The 17,946-nt window shown below is 41.4% G+C and overlaps 1 protein-coding gene across 2 annotated transcripts in view; it reads left to right on the top strand.

The window, feature by feature from the left end:
- Positions 1-17,946, top strand: part of helz (helicase with zinc finger) — a 64,509-nt gene that overhangs the window by 558 nt on the left and 46,005 nt on the right. For both annotated transcript variants that reach the window (XM_015968877.3, XM_015968868.3), the window contains exons 2-15: positions 6,025-6,261; positions 6,628-6,664; positions 8,110-8,234; positions 8,681-8,737; positions 8,978-9,026; positions 9,137-9,212; positions 9,931-10,129; positions 11,101-11,208; positions 11,339-11,477; positions 12,920-13,075; positions 13,187-13,457; positions 15,022-15,148; positions 15,230-15,442; positions 16,495-16,625. In XM_015968877.3, the coding sequence (XP_015824363.1) occupies positions 6,043-6,261; positions 6,628-6,664; positions 8,110-8,234; positions 8,681-8,737; positions 8,978-9,026; positions 9,137-9,212; positions 9,931-10,129; positions 11,101-11,208; positions 11,339-11,477; positions 12,920-13,075; positions 13,187-13,457; positions 15,022-15,148; positions 15,230-15,442; positions 16,495-16,625 (1,907 nt within the window). In that variant the 5' untranslated portion in view covers positions 6,025-6,042. The remainder of the gene's footprint in view (positions 1-6,024; positions 6,262-6,627; positions 6,665-8,109; positions 8,235-8,680; positions 8,738-8,977; positions 9,027-9,136; positions 9,213-9,930; positions 10,130-11,100; positions 11,209-11,338; positions 11,478-12,919; positions 13,076-13,186; positions 13,458-15,021; positions 15,149-15,229; positions 15,443-16,494; positions 16,626-17,946) is intronic.

Below are 17,946 nucleotides of genomic sequence, written 5' to 3'. Positions count from 1 at the left end.
ACTATCCGCTGAAAAAGAAGTGATCCCCGTTTGTCCACGTTTATAAATACGCAATCTCTTATTTTTTAAATAAATTAAGCACGTTTGAATGTACTCCTTTTTCAGTTTTCTCCACAGTGTTGCTAACGATGCTGCCAGACGTAATAAATAACGTTATATGTCAGCATGAGAGAAGTTGACGTGCCATTTTAATTGTTCTCAGCCATAAAATCACCCGCTCTTCCACTCAACAGAACACAAAAATGTTTCTCCTGCTCTTTGATCGCATGACTCCAAAAGAGGAAGGTGGACACCTACTTCCAAACTGCTGGTTTCTGCCTTAGTGACCTGGGAGTTCAGACACGAGGCACGGGATTTGACTACAGCTCAAGCAGAGGTGTTAACTGGGCTAATAGCTCTCAAATAACTGGTTTATTTTGGATCCCACTTTCTATCTCCCATCAGTAAACATTGGTCTCTTATATTCAAACTACTTTCAACACAAATTCTTCTTTGCACCCACTTTGCTGCGTTATTTTACTGGTGAGAATGTTGTGCAAAAGCTGCTAAATTTGATCTCGTATTGGTTTGTTTTTTTATTGGAATGCACAGGAAACACCATGCCAGCTTGAGCTGCCCTAACTGTGATCTGTTCTCTGCACCATCAGGGGGTGAATGCCAAATAATTTACTTTAGTATAGTGCTTTCTTAGACTTCTACAACATCCCAAGGCGCTTCACAACACAATCAGTCATTCACCCATTCATACACACAGGTGAGGATAGCCACAGCTGCCCCGGGGCATATTGAGAGAGGCGCGGCCTGCCATACTCTGGCACCACCGGTCCCTCCGATCATCACCAGCAGGCAAGGCGGGTTAGGTGTCTTGCCCAAGGACACAACAGCAGCATCCTCTAGTCTGAGCCAGGATCCAACCTGCAACCTTCCGATTACTGGGCAACCCGCTTTTCCTCCTTCCTCCTGAGCTACTGCTGTCACTTTATAGAAGCAGACATGCCTCCACAACCATCTTAATGTTAAATAGTGCACTGTAGTGGAACATCAACCTTATGCTGTAAAATGAGGGGATCAATATCTAATCGCATGTATATTGCACAGAGAATTCTGGGTTTATTTTGCATGTTTATTGACATGTTCTTCGCATGTCATAAGGCTTATTATTTATGACATAATACATCCAAAAACAATGTTTGCTGCTGTAACGTTTGCTGCTAGTAATTCATACATTCTCACCATACTTTCATTAAAGTGACGATTTGTATTTTATACCTAAATCATTGCAAGCAGGCATATTTTTGTGTTCGAGTTACCCCATTTCACACTAGAAGCATCAGCGGCATGGACTGACAGCGAAACGTCACACCTTGTCACAAATATTTTATTTATCCTGCAGATTATTTTGAAATATATTCTCAATTTATTTGCGGTTTGGTTGCAAACCCCTCTTCAGAGCTTTCTCACATTTCATGTTCTTTTTGTCTCGTGGTAATAACCACTTAGAAGAGTTGGGGTTAGCCACTTGCAACTCTCACGAGGGATTTGAGAAACCTTTTATGTGTTTTGAGACTTTTTAAAAAACTCCTTTGTGAAAGCTGCTTGCAGCCCGGTTAGGTTCTGGCTTAATCAGCAGCCCTGCTGTCTCTCCACGTACTCCACAATGACACCTTCATGTTTAAGCACTCATCTTCAGTAAATACCTCCTTTTTAAACTCATGAGTCGGAGCATAATTGTCCAGAAGTTCACAAAGACAAACTCTTTTTACAAGCCCGTAACAAAAAGCTGTGTGTGGAAAAAGCAGAAACACACAACAATCAATGTATAGATGTTGCTGCACGAGTTTGCTTTTATAGAAATGGAGAGGCACCAGCAGCAGCAGTTGATTTGACATTTAATCAGCTGGTCTCGGTCTCGGGGATATTTGCTGTCCAGATTTTCCTCCTCTATATTTTACTAGAGATAATTATGCACACCACTTAGAGTTTTTCTTCTGTAACATTTGATCCATCGGAAAGACAGACGTTTGTTTAAGTGCTCGGGCATTAGCTGAAATATTTATTCTGTCTAATAATACGCTTTAATGTTCCCATCAACAGATATGTTAACAAAACTGAGTTTAGCACAGTGGATTTTTCGTGTGTGGTAAAAGCGGTTGGTTGGATTTTAGTTGTAAAACATTTTCCTGCATGAAATATAAGAAAGAATGTTTGGACCGTCCAACTTAGCTGAAGTGTAACATTAGGTTTCACATTGTAGTTTAAATAAATGCTAACAAGTTTTGTGTTTTTGTTCAATTTGAACATTGAGCTCGTACATATTGAAATCTGCTTCTGTTCCATCGTGTTATCAGTAACCGTTTTGTAATTCTTTGAGGAATCCCTTCTCAGAAAGCTTATTTGTGGCTAAAAGAACTAGCTGTTACAAATGTATTACCACAATTAATGTGCTTGAGTCGTAAAGTTGTTATCCAGGTTATGGAGTGCTGAAGAGGGAAATCAAGCATTTGTTGTGTAGTTTAAAAGTGATTCGTCAGCCATTTTTGCTCACGTAATTTAAATCCTTTTTTTTTTTTTTGCCTCATAAGCTTCAGTTCTGGTTGTGAAACCAATAAGGTGGTAATGGGACCAAACATTACTAGGATATTGGCCAAGGTTGAGCATTTGGGGATATGGTGCTCTCCAGTAGGTCACAGTGTACCTCCAAATGTTCATCTAAGCTGTTTTTGTTTGAAGGAGGCCACTCTGCTTTATGTAATCACAGGCTGCAGCTCATGTTCACATGCTTTTATTTAGTGGCTTTTTTGTTCATTCAGTTTTTTAGATGTTAGTTAAAGAAAATGAACATTTCTTTGTTTAAAGAGCATTGTGTTGTTGCACATGCAGCAGAGGCTGTTGAACTGCATACCAGTGTTAAATCAGAGGGGAAACTCACCATTAGTGTGCATATTACAACATGCTCGATGACTCTAATTCTGTTTCCTGCTGCAGATTATGCTATCCTCGGATCACCAAGTTTCATGCAAATGTCTAGGGGTGTGCCATCTTAGATACCTCACAATTTGATTCGATTCATGGTCTTAAGATTTGATTATTAAAGGATTCTCACGGTTACCACTTTTCTCGATGCATTGTTTTCACTGTTATGGATTTTGTTTCTCGCTTAAATGGCCTTTTTTATGCTTTCAAATTAATTCACTTGACATTAGTTCAAGTTAACAAATAGCCTTTTCTTCACTGTCCTATTCATGTTAAACTGAACACGTACCTAACATACTTCTGCATGAAATCTACAGGAAGAACGTGAGCTGGCTATAGCAGCGTTAAACACGACAGAAAACACACTGTTCCGAAATAAAAACTACTTGTTGCTTTCTAAATATTTGTTGCATCAAAACACTTCAAATGATCAAGATACCTGTTTTAAAAACTAAAAATTCTCAAAGTCCAAAGAAGGGTTTAGTGTATTAAAGGCAACTTTTTTTTAGGGAAACAAAAACCAAGTACCTTTAAAGATAAATGTAAACACGTAGCAGTTGGCAGAAATATTTGACTTATTCAACTGGTTTAATTTGAAACTGCAGAAGTTATTTTATTCTGTTATAAGAATATTATTATAAGGATATGGAAGTTGGTACCTGTGCTTCTTCTCTTGCTCTAACTGGGGATGGAAACGCGAGGTGCAGTCACACGTTTGGTAGTGTTGCTGTTGCGATTTACTTTAGTTCTGCACAACTTTCCTTTAATCTTGAAGAGTAAATCTCACTTTTATATTTTTCAGCTGGTCCGACCCCTAAAGTGTCTGGGCAACACGTGCAACGTTTACGTTCCTGCCACGCTGTGCAGCTGTTTTTTGGCATTTAATTATAATCATTTTTGAATGTTTATAAATCATTATTAAATTGTCATGTCCCATCACGATGGATGGATTAAATGGTGAATCAGTTTACAATTACTCATGTCCAGGACCTAATTTGGTTTTAGTTTCGACCAGAATTTCTGTGTTCCTGAGAAGTGTGTGTGAAAGCCAACGTGAGCGACACACACCGCATGCATCCGATCGCCGTGGGGTGGGGGTGGTGCGGGCACAGAATGCCAGGAGTAATTTTTACATTAACGCGGAAGGACCTTTAATTATTGGTGGGGACAATTCTTTAAAAGAGGAGGAAAAAAGCAGCGCTACAGAAAAGTGAGGAAGTGAGTGAAAACAGGATGGTATGAAGTCGTTTCCTGTCGTGTTTGTAAATATCACTAAATATTGTGAATAATGTGCTGCAGTTGAATCCCAATCTCAATTTCTGCTAGAAAAACGAACACGATTCAATGTTTTCCTGAAATCATTCAGTCCTAGACAAACAAAGATGTTTGCATAAAATATTGAATCTAAGTCTAAGTAGGGGCGACGGTGGCACAGGAGTTAAACGCTCGCCTCGCAATCGGAAGGTCGCAGGTTCGAGACCCGCTCAGTCTGTCGCTGTCGTTGTGTCCTTGGGCAAGACACTTAACCCACCTTGCCTGCTGGTGGTGGTCGGAGGGACCGGTGGCGCCAGTGCTCGGCAGCCTCGCCTCTGTCAGTGCGCCCCAGGGCAGCTGTGGCTACATCGTAGCTCATCCCCACCAGTGTGTGAATGTGTGTGTGGTTGGGTGAATGACTGATTGTGTTGTAAAGCGCCTTGGGGGGTTCCAGGTCTCTAGAAGGCGCTATATCAAATACAGGCCATTTACCATTTACCATTTAAGTCAGTTTTTGTCTGTTCTTTATTGAAAGTAGTTAATTAAGGAATAGCATAAAATGGCTGGGCCGCACTTAAAATATATTTCCTACTGTTTCTTTTAGAAAATATTTTTCAATAATTATCTACATCGATCAGTATTAATTATTTTTTCTTCCAGCCCTAGGAAGCGATATTCTTGACCAATCACAGGCTTGCGGTCTCTCTTTTGACTGATATATAGAAACTTGGACTCTACTCTGTCCGTTCGTGTGAGCCTTTGCGACGCCGGATAATGGTGTTGCATGTCTCCGGACCTCCGCAGGCGGAGAAGCATAAACAAGGCTTTAGCCTGATAAACCGGGTGATGTACTGCAGCCATTTGCAGTATTTAATTATAATTATTCAGTCACAACTTACCAGTTAACCACAGCCCATTTGTAGTTTGCTCCTTGATGTCAGAAGAGTCAAACTTGGGAATACCTGTTAGTGATGGTTGGCGTTCTTCTGCTCTTTGGAAAATCTGTTGCAATTTGTATAGATCTGCATCATGTGTTGCTATGGCTACAGCTCATCAAGTATATTAGAGTCTCTGGTAATGACAGAGCGTGCCCACCGTTGCAGTTTAAGATGGTCTGGAGGAAAACAGTTTGTTCCAGAGATTTATTTTTCTGAAAGCTCGGGATCATTAAAACGTTTGCAGTACAGCGCTGCCTGAGCCGCTAAAAAAACAAATGCGTTCATTTTTCTTGGTTGTAGAAAGAACGCTCCGGCAGTGGACTCAAGTTTCGTTTGGTTAAAAAAAAATATGCATCAAAGTTGTTTTGTGTCTAACTCTGCAAAGATGGCTCTCTGTAACCCAAATGGCAACACATAACATAAAATTAACCTGTTACAAACTATAAACAGCTGACCTTATAAATTAAACACAGTTGTCTACATTTATTACACTGTAATAAGCAGAAAAGTAGGTTTGTATATTTTCCATTTAACAGATATTCGTCACCTCCACTGAAACCAGACTTGTTGTGAGTATTTTTGTGTTGAGAATGTTTTTTCGTAGTTTTTAAAGGAGATAAAAATGTTTCTTAAAACGAGTGAACGACTGAAATTTCCACTTCGACTTTCACATGGAAAATGTACAGATGTTCAACAACTGGAAAAGTAACACGGTTGATGCGTTACTGTGGTGCGTTCACAGGCTAAAATAAAAAGTAGGATATTTGGGTCTGATTCCGGTCATCATCCAAGTAAAAGTTTAGCTTTACAGACTTTATCCGTTTGTTTAATGTGTGTCTTTGTCCCGTTTGGCCTGCAGACGTTGTGTCCCTGAGTCATGGCAGACAGGAGAGCGGAGAAGTCATGTGAAGAAGCCAGCAAATCGTTAGCCAGGCGGGAGTACGAGGCGGCAGTCACCCACAGCACGGACGCCCTGGTGGTCCTCGCACCTCAAACCTCATCCTCAGGTGCAGCGGTCCTGCCAAGCCCTTCGTCCAGCGTCGCCCCGCTCCGCAGCCGTGCCCTGCTGTACCGAATTGCTGCCTTTCTACAGCTGGTGAGGACAAAAGTTCTCCAAATGTTATTTTCTCTTGACGGAAAGGAACTTGCTTTATAAATATCTAGAAAATATGAATATTTAAACAAGGTTTAAAGTTGGGTCTTCTCGATAAGTCACCATACTGAAGTAGCCTGGGTAGATCATCTCTGCACTGTTACATAAAGAAATCATTAATTGTGCATTTTGTGCCAATTTTACACCAGTTCTTTATATCGAGGATGTAGAAGTATTCACGTCTCATAATATTATTGTAAATGACTCTTTTATAACTCATAAACAGGTTTTCTTGTAGCTTATGCAAAGCCATGATCCTCAACGTTCTAACGGTTCAAAGAGTTCTTGTTTTTCTTTTTCCATCAACAGAAAAACTATGATGAAGCAGATGAAGACTGCAAAAATGGTGAGTAGCAAATCAAACTGGTGATTCGGGATTTTTGTTGTAAGGTTTGATGTGTGACTGCTTTGTTTTGCTGCCATAAAGAAACCAATTCTCTAAAGAAAGTGTTTCAAGTAGCTGCCTGTGATTTTTCTTTTATCTGATGGCACCATCTAGTGGCTGACATGTGTATCACATCATGACCTACTTTTTCCGTATTTTAGGCCGAAAGCAACGCCTCTCGTTCATGAATGTGCTCCTCTAGCTGAAAAACAGCGAAAACACATTGTTTTACAATAATTATGCTCACGTTATGTTGCGTATTCACATATTTATATTTTACTCACTTGCCCACGAGTAACGTCGCCAACTCTGCATCAACGGAAGTACACCCTTAAACGCTCGAGCGCGCTCTGTGATAAACTTCTGTGTGTTAGCGGTGGTCAAACTCTATTTGTTCGTGCTGACTAGAGCTCAGTTCATATTGCACTGAGCTGTACAGGACAGGGGGTGGGTTTAGCATAAATAAAAAAATAAATAGACATTTTTTCTACATTATATCCTGGTATGTGATAAGACAATCACTTTTATGTATTTTGTAAGATCACACATAATTCCTGAAAGGGGACAAAGAGGAAGATGGCAGCTTTAAAGTTTTGTTTATTTCCAGTTTACCCCAAAAATCTGTGATAAATCTGGCTAATCAACCTCTTTGCACCACTAACTTCTACAGTGAAATGTTTACATTTTATTTAAACAATAAAAAGCTAAAATATAATACTGTCCCTAAATAAACACGGTCCAAGATAAGTTTGAATGTAAGAGACGGTGAAACAGCTGTTGCTGCTCAGGTCACGTAGACTTTGGGCTCAGAGTCTAAAGCGACTGTGTCTACTGTTATCATCATCGCGCGTGTCGAGTCAGAGATGGAATAAGAAGCCAAGATAAATACTGTCAAAGATTACCAGAGAAACCAGGTGTAGACACTTTTCCCTCAGCTGCTTCCTGCTCTTGTTCTTCAGCGAGTGAGAGGTGAGCTCCAGAAAGTATGATGGAAAACCAGTTTTCTTTATTTCACAATATCAGGCTTCTTTAAAGTCAGTCCCACAGGTAGAAAGCTACAGATGCGCCAGAAGCAAGGCCCTTGCAATAAGGTCCAGTCTGACTCCTGAAGATTTTGTGGCGATGCGCGTTCTCCAGTCCTAAACTGAACACTTAATGTTGGGGGTGTTTTCCTCCTCGCGTGCCATCTTTCTAGAACCTCCCATAACATTATTGGACTCCAAATAAAAAGCATCAGAAGTGTTGATGTTCCGGATCAGAGTTTAAGTCTCAAACACACGTTAACCGAGAACATCAGGCCCTGCTGCAGCCTGTCAGGATACTCACTTTTCTCTTACGCGTGCTTTGTGGAAAACCAAACTGGGTATTTCTGTCGTTTTCACTTTTTGTTTTGCTTTCGGTTGCAGTTCTACCAGAAGAAATCGCTCGGGGAGATGGATCCTTACAGGCTAGTTTACGCGCCATGCTGTTGGACGGCAGCCTGGAGGAGGTGGCATGCATTCTGTCTAAAGCCCTGTATGGAGAGCCAGTGGTAATAATAATCTACATTAAATACAACATGTATTAAATATGGTCAGGCTGCACATTGACGATAATCAAACGTTAAAGCAAAAGTAACTTTTCAACTACTGTTTCAAATTTAGATAATAAATGTGACTTTTTACAAGAATGTGTTTGCCAGATCTACATCAACCAGTAAGGCAGTCATGTTAAAGATAAACCCGACTACTGGTTAAATTGGTGTTTTCACCATATTAATAAATAGAATTAAAAGAATCAGACTTGTGTAAATGTTGCAGGTCATGACTTACAAATGCAGATTAAAACTCTTGGATGCATAAGTTACACCAAAGCGTCCCTGGTAATCTGATTAAAGTAATTAAATAAAACTGATTACAAAAGAGCAACGAGGCGTGGTCGAGATCAAACACTCAGCTGTTATATTTAATTCAACACTCGTTACTCTTTCCTTTACAGAACGGCATCGTTACAAAAGACCTGACCAGGTTGAAAATGCTCTTCAGTGAGATCGAGGTAACCTCCCGTAGCTCCAGAGTCTCTTCCTTCTGTTCAGGCCGGTCCATGTTTTCACAATTTTATAAATACTCACGCTTGTAAGAGTTCGTTTTGTTTACATGTTTTTCTCTTTGGTTGTTTGTTGAAATAAAAATAGTTTTCTAACTTTGAGTGCGGTCGAGCATGTAGTTTGCAGTGAGTAAATATAGCTTCCTGTTAACACCTCCTCTAACGCCAAACCATCGTGTTTCCTACCAGGCTATAAAAAGAGCGATGGCTCCAGAATACACGGACGACCCAGATGAAGGTGAGCTCATCTGTTGTTCAGCATCAAAAAATGCAGATAAAATGTAAGCTTGACATGTGACTGAAACGTGTGTTGGCTTGTGTCTGATCACTTAGCTTGTGTGTTTACAGAGGTTCAAGATGGCTGGCAGTTCCGGCCGCCTCCAAGAGGAGTCACCAGCAGCGAGGAGTACACCCTCTGTAAAAGGTAACTGTTCCCATAGGAGAACCATCGGCTTCTCCTTCGGAGAAAATGTCCAGCTATCAACGAATCGCATCGGCTGTTTAAAATTCAAACAGCAACACGATGAATACGCTTCATGTGTTCTGTGGTGATGGTGGCAAAGATTTCCGCTGAGGGTTGTAACAAGACTCCCTGTACCAGTGTTTTTATCTGTGGACAGAGATCCCTGCAGGACAGAGCGGTTTCGTGAAAGGATAAAAGCCGTTTTTTCAGGTCAGCTGTCATTGATCTGGTTTGGACTTTTATACCTTCAAGGAGACAAAGTGACCTGAAGATGCTTTTAAAATGTGGCTCAGCCTCATCCTCTAGTACCGCTCCGCTTTAAACCACCATAGGTGCTCGTTTGTCGAGGACGTGGTGAAGGCTGACTGGATTGCCATTTGCCACGTCTCTAAATCGTCACATTCATCCCATCAAATGTTTAACTTTTGCTCTTTTTTACCAAACAGTCTGATTAATTACACAATAGTCACGTAAATTCACAGTCGCACGTTTTTTTTAACACAACAATATAATACACACAGGACAGGATTGGTTTTGTTTGCTTCTATCTTTTACCTGTAAGATTTTTGTGCCGTCGGCTCTTATTTTGTGACAAAAATCACCCGTGTAAAACAAACCGCTGAGTAACTGATTAGATCGTCCTTTGCCACGGCTCCATCGTTGTTTTTCTCTCCTACAGGTACCTGGAGCAGGGTCTGTGTCGGTATGGGGCCCAGTGTACGTCGGCTCACTCGCAGGAGGAGCTGATGGAGTGGCAGAAACGCTACGCCTCACGACTCATTCGCCTCAAACAGCAGCAGGAGAGCAAGCACTTCACAGAAAACTACATGGAAACCCTGATAGAGAAGTGGATGAACTCCCTATCCCCAGAGAAAGTGGTGAGTGGCTTTGTGACACGCAGCAGAGAGCAGCTCGGCCCGAAGATGGGACGTCTTATTAAAACTTGTGATTTGTGGTGTAAAATCAGAAAAAACCACACACACACACACACACACACACACACACACACACACAAACTGTTATCAAAAAACATTATGAAACACACGTATCAGATATGCGTTTATGGCCCTCCCTGTATGTACAAAACTCCGGATATTTCGTTTTCTATTAATAAAACACCTCCAGCTGCAGTATTCTAACAGAAACACCGGAGTACTACTGTGTGTGTGTGCGTGTGGGGACATTATTGGCATCAAAATTCAAAGGAAGAGCATTCTTAGCTTGGCAACAGGGTCAAGATAGGGTCAGATAAACCTAAAGACTTCTAACCGAGCCAATCAGCGCTGAGTAGCGTACGTCACACACCACGACACTGAGTTTGTCATAAACATGGCGACTGAAGCGGAGTTGGCCGCGGCTCTTTCCTCTGTTCTAAATGACTTGAATGTCTTTAAAACCACAACAAACAGAAGCGCTAAAAGTCTTTCATCTAAACAAAACAAGATGTTTGCGCTGTCGCCTGACGCCATTTTTGACTACAGCTACAGCATTTCCGTCTTTTTTCTGATTGGTTATTTTTTAGCTGGCTAGTCCAGGATGAGTCTGGCGGGCCAGGCTAGGTTAAACCACCAAAGGGTTCCTGAGCACGTGTGACAACTGTTGGCACTTTATTCTTTTTAATCTTTAATTTACTGGAGGACGGGGCCTTCTCCTAGCAGTTCTGCTTTCTGCACACGATAAAGAGTAATAGATATTAGACACATACAACACATTATGGAGACGTGTTTTTAGATATTTCCATTTCCTGTCTGAACTCTGGTTTCACAAGTTTAGAACTTTTTACATATTTGCCTCCATTTCTAATCTGGTTTTTGACTAAGCATGTGTGTTGTGTTTTTTTCTCCTCCAGCTAAGTGACAGTTTAGAAGGAGTGACGGTAGACACCAGTTCCAGCCTTTCTGTTACCGTCTCCTCCAAAAAGTCCTCCCACTCCTGGATCTTTTCCTTGCTGTGCAAGGTACGATGGCGCCTTTACATTTTCAGCGTGGCTGTGTTTTTACTGAATGCTTGCTAGAGCAACTTCCTTCTGTCTCCTGTTTGGAATCATCTGATATTTTTGTGTTTGTTTTTTTTTGCTCTTTCATTAGCCGGCTAGAAAGCTGTTCCGCATCGCTCTGCTGTACGATGCCCATCGACCCCACTTCTTCATCACAGGCGTGTCGGCGGGGGAGCGCCTCCAAGCTGTTCCTAAAGGATGTCAAGAGTGGACTCCAGGGGAGGAAGCAGGTTTGTATATTGGTTTATCATAACCGAGGCTGCATGTTCTGGGTGTGTTTGCGCTCTGTTTTGTGATGGTGCCAGTTACGTTCAGGAACACTCTAGGACCACATGTAGGCTCTTACTGAAAGTAACAGAACAGCCACTTAGACAAATATGAACCAACTCAAAAACAAGAGAAAAGATTGAACTCAAACTGATTACATTTCATTGGGATAACTTTCACTTTGGCTCACAGCAGAGGTCTTGTTTGTTTTTCTACTTCCGTGGGGAATCAGCTTGCAGACCTGGGCTCGGGTATCCAGGGTTTCCCAGACAGTCTGGGGCCCTAATCATCATCAATGCTCTTGAGGTTCTCGGCATCATGAAACCTATTCGAAACCTTTTTCACAAACCTCTACAGCAGGGGCGTCAAATATGCGGCCCGCGGGCCGGATCTGGCCCGCGAGCAGCTTAAATCCGGCCCGCGAGATGGTTGTGTAAACTTTATTTTCATACTTTACAATGTAGAGTGAAAATAAACTCATCTTTGTGAGCAAGTTTTCTCTGTAATGAGTATAAATAAAACAAAGCTGCGCTCAAGGCTCACACAAGAACTTGAATCACATCCTGAAGTTGGCCGCCACTCAGGATGGGACTTCTGATGTTGATGTTCTGGTGAAAGCTAAAAGATGTAAAGTAAAATGAGTCAAATATATATTTAACTGCTGCATGAAACTGATCTAGCCATGTGATCTGTAAGCTCTTTGAATCACTAAGGAATGTTTTATTTATTTATTGATTGTTTTTTTTTTCAAAATTTCAAGTACACTTCAGGTGTTGTACTTTTACTACACTGTCCTCAGGCTCCAGCCTTGTTTTGTATTGATTGTATTAAAACAAAGAAAACAACCTGAAGTTGTTTTTAATTTACCGGTCCGGCCCACTTGGGACTAGATTTCTCTCAGTGTGGCCCCTGAGCTAAAATGAGTTTGACACCCCTGCTCTAAAGCACGTTGGCCACTGATGTGACTCCGAGCCAGCAGCTGAGTCTTTATAAGGAAACCTGGTGAAAAAAACATTTGTAACAGAAGAAGGTACCGATGTTGTCCTGGAGGAGCTGGATCGCTTGTGTAATGAGAGAGTGACGCCCTCGGCTACAAGTTGTGGGGAAAAATGGCACAATCAAAATCAAAATGACTTGTGATTTTTATGGGGCGTTTCTGGGTTACCGCCTCTGAAAGTTTAATCTCCCAGTTGACACAACTTTGTGCATACGTTAAAATTTAGAGGTTGCCTTTCTTAAACTTTTCATGTTTCTATATGTCTTTGCTTTTATTTGGCATGCTGCCTAATGCCAGAAAACCCTTTCAGATCGGTGTTTGCATCACGTTCTCGCCCTAAACAAGTTTTAGCTTCTGTTATTTCATTTAAAAAAAGTAAATGTTGAATGAACTTTGCTGTTTGGACAGTGGCGACGGACAACGGTCTCGATCACTGCGTCTACAAAGTAGCGGTGAGCTTCAGCACCGAGATCTTTGGTACCTTCAGGCAGACCATCGTTTTTGACTTTGGCTCTGAGCCGGTGCTGATGCAGCGCATCATGGTGGATGCCGCCTCTATTGAAGGTGAGATCAAAGCGATCTACAGATGCAAAAATGACTATTTAAGTTTAAATGTTTAAATATCCACTACACTTGTTAATGTTTCGCCACATCCTCTTGTTTTGTTATTTCCAGACTTGGAGCACCTAATGGCAGCCAGGCAACAGCTCTTGATGACTGCCAAGCGCTGGGACTCTTCGTGTAAAACCATCGTAGAGTTCTGTCCCAACGAGACTATGGCTGATCTGGAGCGCAGCCTCCTTTCTCGCTATCAGATACCTCTGTCGGCTGACCAGCTCTTCACCCAGTCGGTTCTGGACAAGACCCTAACCAAAGACAATTACCAGGCGCGTCTGCACGATCTGCTCTACATCGAGGAGATTGCTCAGTATAAGGAAGTCAGCAAGTGAGTAGACAAAGGCTCATGCTGGAGCGTTTCCATTCCATTTCTGTCCCAATGAATCAGGATTCAACAAATGTGTGATTAGAAACTAGCAGCAAATATTCTGGCCTGTAGTGTTAAACCTGAACAGGCCTGAATAGAATAAATTATGAATCTTTCTGTGAGGAATCGGGACGATGTTCCTGTCTGATGTGGACGTTTCATCTGCTGTTGTCTAGGTGTTGAGTGTGTGGAAACGTCAGCCCACCACAAGGTGTCAGACTTAAACCTCAGAAATTTCCAGTATGAGAGCCGGTGTGTGTATCACACAATCTCCACTAATAGTACAATTTAATTATACACCTTAAGCGATTCATTTGATGTTAGAGGAAAAAGACGGATTCTTTTTTAAGTTCTCCTCCTGCTTCTTCACCGCCCCGCTAATGTTTTTCAGTCGTGTATTAAATCCTTTTGTTTCTCCTTCAGCTATTTAAATGTGTCATAAATTGCTGTTGTGTCAAAACTCAGAGGGTCATTTGACTCAGTGAGAATAATTTTTACCTGTCCCCTCCTTGTGGATACGAGTGATCTCCACTTATGACTTTTTTAGGAGTTTGAGCTGGAGATTTTCTGTAAAACATGGATTTCCTTTAGATCTACGTATAAAAACCATCATTAAGAGCTTTTTGAAGTCTTTATATTCACACAGTAACTTAAAACACCCTTTTAAAGGCACATATTTGATAATTTCTGCATATTTTCATAACTTCCCTTGAATAAAAAGCCTTCTCTGTGTGTAGTTTTGTATCAAGAGGGCCACCGGCATCAGCTGATTAGCCAAAGTGAGCGTGAAGTGAGTTACGTAAAACCTGTCTGCATTTTAAGATTTCTCACTAATAAACTCCACCCAGAGAGCTGATGCTAAACAGTTTTAAGAAATCCTAATAGCTGCTTTTGGTTTTGTGAGTAGTTCTCATATAAATACAGAATATATTACTTTCTGTAGTGATGCTAATCATCCTTCAGTGTTGAGGAAGAACGCCCCCCCCCCCCTTCATCATTTTAGATGCTGCAGAGATCAGAGAGGAACTCCTAAACAAATTTGTATTAATATTATTTCCTTCCACTTAAAAGTTCTCTCATTTTCATCAGAAATGACATTACTCTGTCAAAGCATTTAATAAAACGGTTTTGCTGTTTTAAAGTTCTTTAAAGCAACGCCTAATTCGTCTCTCCCTCCTACTGGTTGAAAGCAGAATTACACCCGTTGTAAACAACCCTGCCACTGCCTGCTACCGGCGAGCTAATGCTAACACCAGCTAGCTGATACTAAATAAGCCACAAAGTCAAAAGAACCACATCGTTGGACCCAAAAGTTCAGTAGAAACATAGCCAGGTCACCGTCTGGTCATGTCTAAGGAGCGCTGTCCAGTGAGAAGACGGTCTAGTTTATGACTCAACAATCACTGAAACTAGTTTGAAAGCAACAACTTAGTGTTGCTATGGTGATCGTGTTTCAGTCAACCCTGTGTAAAAGAAGATGGTTGTGTTTTTGCTGCATTAACCAGTGTTCATGTTTTTGCCCCAGGTTTAACATTAAAGTGAACATGCAGCTGGTCAATAGCTTTATGCTAACCGGCATCTCTGTCGGAGCCAAGTACGCTCAGAACGGACAGCTGTTTGCACGCTTCAGGCTCACCGAAACACTTTCAGAGGTAACTGAACCTGCTGCTGTGGACTCACGGATAAATGATCATACGACACGTGTAATAAACAGTATTTTCTTCTTCTGCGAGGACACACTGGCTGGGCGGCTGGTAATGACCAAGGTGAACTCGGTTCTGCTGCTGCCTTTGGGTCGTGAAGGGTTCAGCAGCCATCCTCCTTCTGGGGTCAAAGAGCGCGTTTATGAGGCTGTGATCGAGGAGAAGACCAAGGACTACATCTTCCTGAGGATCTGTAAGGACTGCTGTGAGGAGCTGGGTCTGCTGCCCGACAGAGAAATGCAGGTACAGGCTCTACAGATTCACCTCGTGGTACCTCTGCTGCACTAGATGCATGAAAACAGCATCCATGCTTTCGTTCTTTTTTAAACACAGAAACAGTTTTGTTTACCTGTTTGTAGCTACGGTTTCGCCGACAGCTGCCGGCTTCTTCAGGCTGACGCCTAGACAACGCATCAGCGTCAGCCTGAAGAAGCCGGCAGCTGTCGGCGAAACCGTAGCTACAAACAGGTAAACAAAACTGTTTCTGTGTTTAAAAAAGAACGAAAGCATGGACTTAGAAAGACACAGCAAGAACACACCTAAGATATAAAAACAGCAGAATGGCCATCATGATGACTGTTTGTGTACAGTCTACGTGATGAAACCCTTCCTTTAGTAAGTTATTCCCTAATCTTAAGTGACGAGTTTACACACTGATACTGTCTTGTTAAACTTTCCACCACAAGCAGCTGCAGCTTGCCTCTTCTACAGTATTAACGTCGGCCTGTGAAAGCGAGCTCATCATAAAGCAGCCCTCATTCTGTCGGGTTTTTCCCCTGAACGAGGCTTCTAATGCTCATTTATGTGCTTCTATGTATGTCATTCAATTCTTTTTTTTTCTTAAATGTTCGTTCTCTCACAACTCCTCATGCACATTTAAAACTGTTTTTTTCTTCCTCCTCCATTCATTTGTTCTATTTTTTTGTACTGTTCATAACCTTTTTACCAGCTGAACAGCATCTCACACACACACACACACACACACACACACACACACACACACACACACACACACACACACACACACACACACACACACACACACACACACACACACACACACACACACACACACACACACACCCTGTGGGTGAACAGTCACAGGACAATTAAGAGATTTAACAGAAATGTGAAGGAATGTGACAACTTTCTAAATGTTTAAGTTTATTTGCTAAATGTTAAACAAACTTTAAATGTTGTGCTGGGTTCTTGAGTGTAGCAGAGTGTTTAAGGCCTGTAGGTGAATGTAGATCATGAGGTGGTTAAACGGGCTCTGTGTGTGGTTTCTGTGTCAGGTGGAGCTCCAGTTTCAGCTCAACAGACAGCCGCTTTGTGAGATGCACTACGCCCTGGATCGCATCAGGGATAACAGCATTCTTTTTCCTGATGTCAGCCTGGTCCCCACCATCCCCTGGAGCCCAAACAGGTGCCTGTTGCACTACTGACACACACACACACACACACACACACGCATGCAAGCTCAAACAGCTGCTACTTACACAGGACTGTCTCAAGTACAAACATTTGAATAAATCTAAATATTTTAATTTCGTTTAGTGTCGCAACTGCGTGTTTCTCTTGATGTGTGCATTTAGTGTCTTCTTACTTTTTTTTTCATTTAGTGGCTTATTGTTGGAATTGGGTGGGACTGAGGTATAAAACGACGTTTCTATCATTTAGACAAGCTTCTTCCCGTTAAGTAGATGTGCAGTTTGTGTGTATTGGTACGTATTAAGAATGTTCTTAAAACGAGTTTGTACCCGGAAGTGCCTGCAGATCTGGTCCCAGGTCAGTCTGCTTCAACAGGAAAAACAAATCTTAGGCCTGATGAATCGATTTAGCTAAATTGCTAAATAAATCCAAAATCAATTAATTCATGTTTTCGCCCAGCCCTAATAATCATAGAATAAAAAATACACAATAAGTTTCTTCTTTGCTATTAATTACAAATGGATCAAGTTGGTGAAAATGTAAAAGAAAATTACAAATAAATGAACAAAGTAAAAGAAAGTAGAGTTAACTTTAGTTGAATGTGAGGGTTGAGGAAAATGTCAGCATGCACGTTTTTGCAGAGTAATCCTAAAAATGTTTATTGTACCGAAACTTCTGTAATTCCTGCACATCCTGTTAGTTTGACAAATCTTCTTATGGAGGCGTCGGCATCTCAATTGGAGAGTTGAGGCAACATCCCTCACCTTACCGACTCACTGACCAGTTGGAAAAGCTTTCAGCTCCCTCCAGCTGAAGTTGGGCAGGTGAGGGAAGAGAGACCGTAATCTTTATTGACAAGAGCCAAAGTCGAGTAAAATCCCTTGTGACTTTCTTGGCCTCTGCCTAATTTAGACTCTAGAATAGGATTCATGCCAACATTTGTTTTGATCAGAAATTATGGAAGTGTTACTCTAAAAAGTGAACTGAATTAAAGTTGATTTATACATTTAATACATGACGGTTGTTTGGATTTTAGTTTAATAGTTCGTTGTTTTACCCACGAAGCTGCTCCTTTATTTTCTAACATTTAAAAAAACTATTATTTGCTTGAAGATTTTGGGGCAATTTTTCTTTGACAAATCAGAAATAAACATAAACGCATTAATAAATCGACATTGTGTGCAAGACTGTTTTTCAACATAATATTTTGCGAGTGATTCAACAACAGTCTGGAAACGGTAATATCTTCTCCTCACTGGGCCGGCTGCAGCAATCCTCATCTGTCGTCCGTGCTCTTGGATGGAGCCAATGACAGT

Source organism: Nothobranchius furzeri, chromosome 4 (genome assembly GCF_043380555.1).
Source record: "Nothobranchius furzeri strain GRZ-AD chromosome 4, NfurGRZ-RIMD1, whole genome shotgun sequence".
NCBI lineage: Eukaryota > Metazoa > Chordata > Actinopteri > Cyprinodontiformes > Nothobranchiidae > Nothobranchius > Nothobranchius furzeri.
The sequence above is the reverse complement of the archived record's forward strand: the minus strand, read 5'-3'. Positions and strand labels throughout refer to the sequence as shown.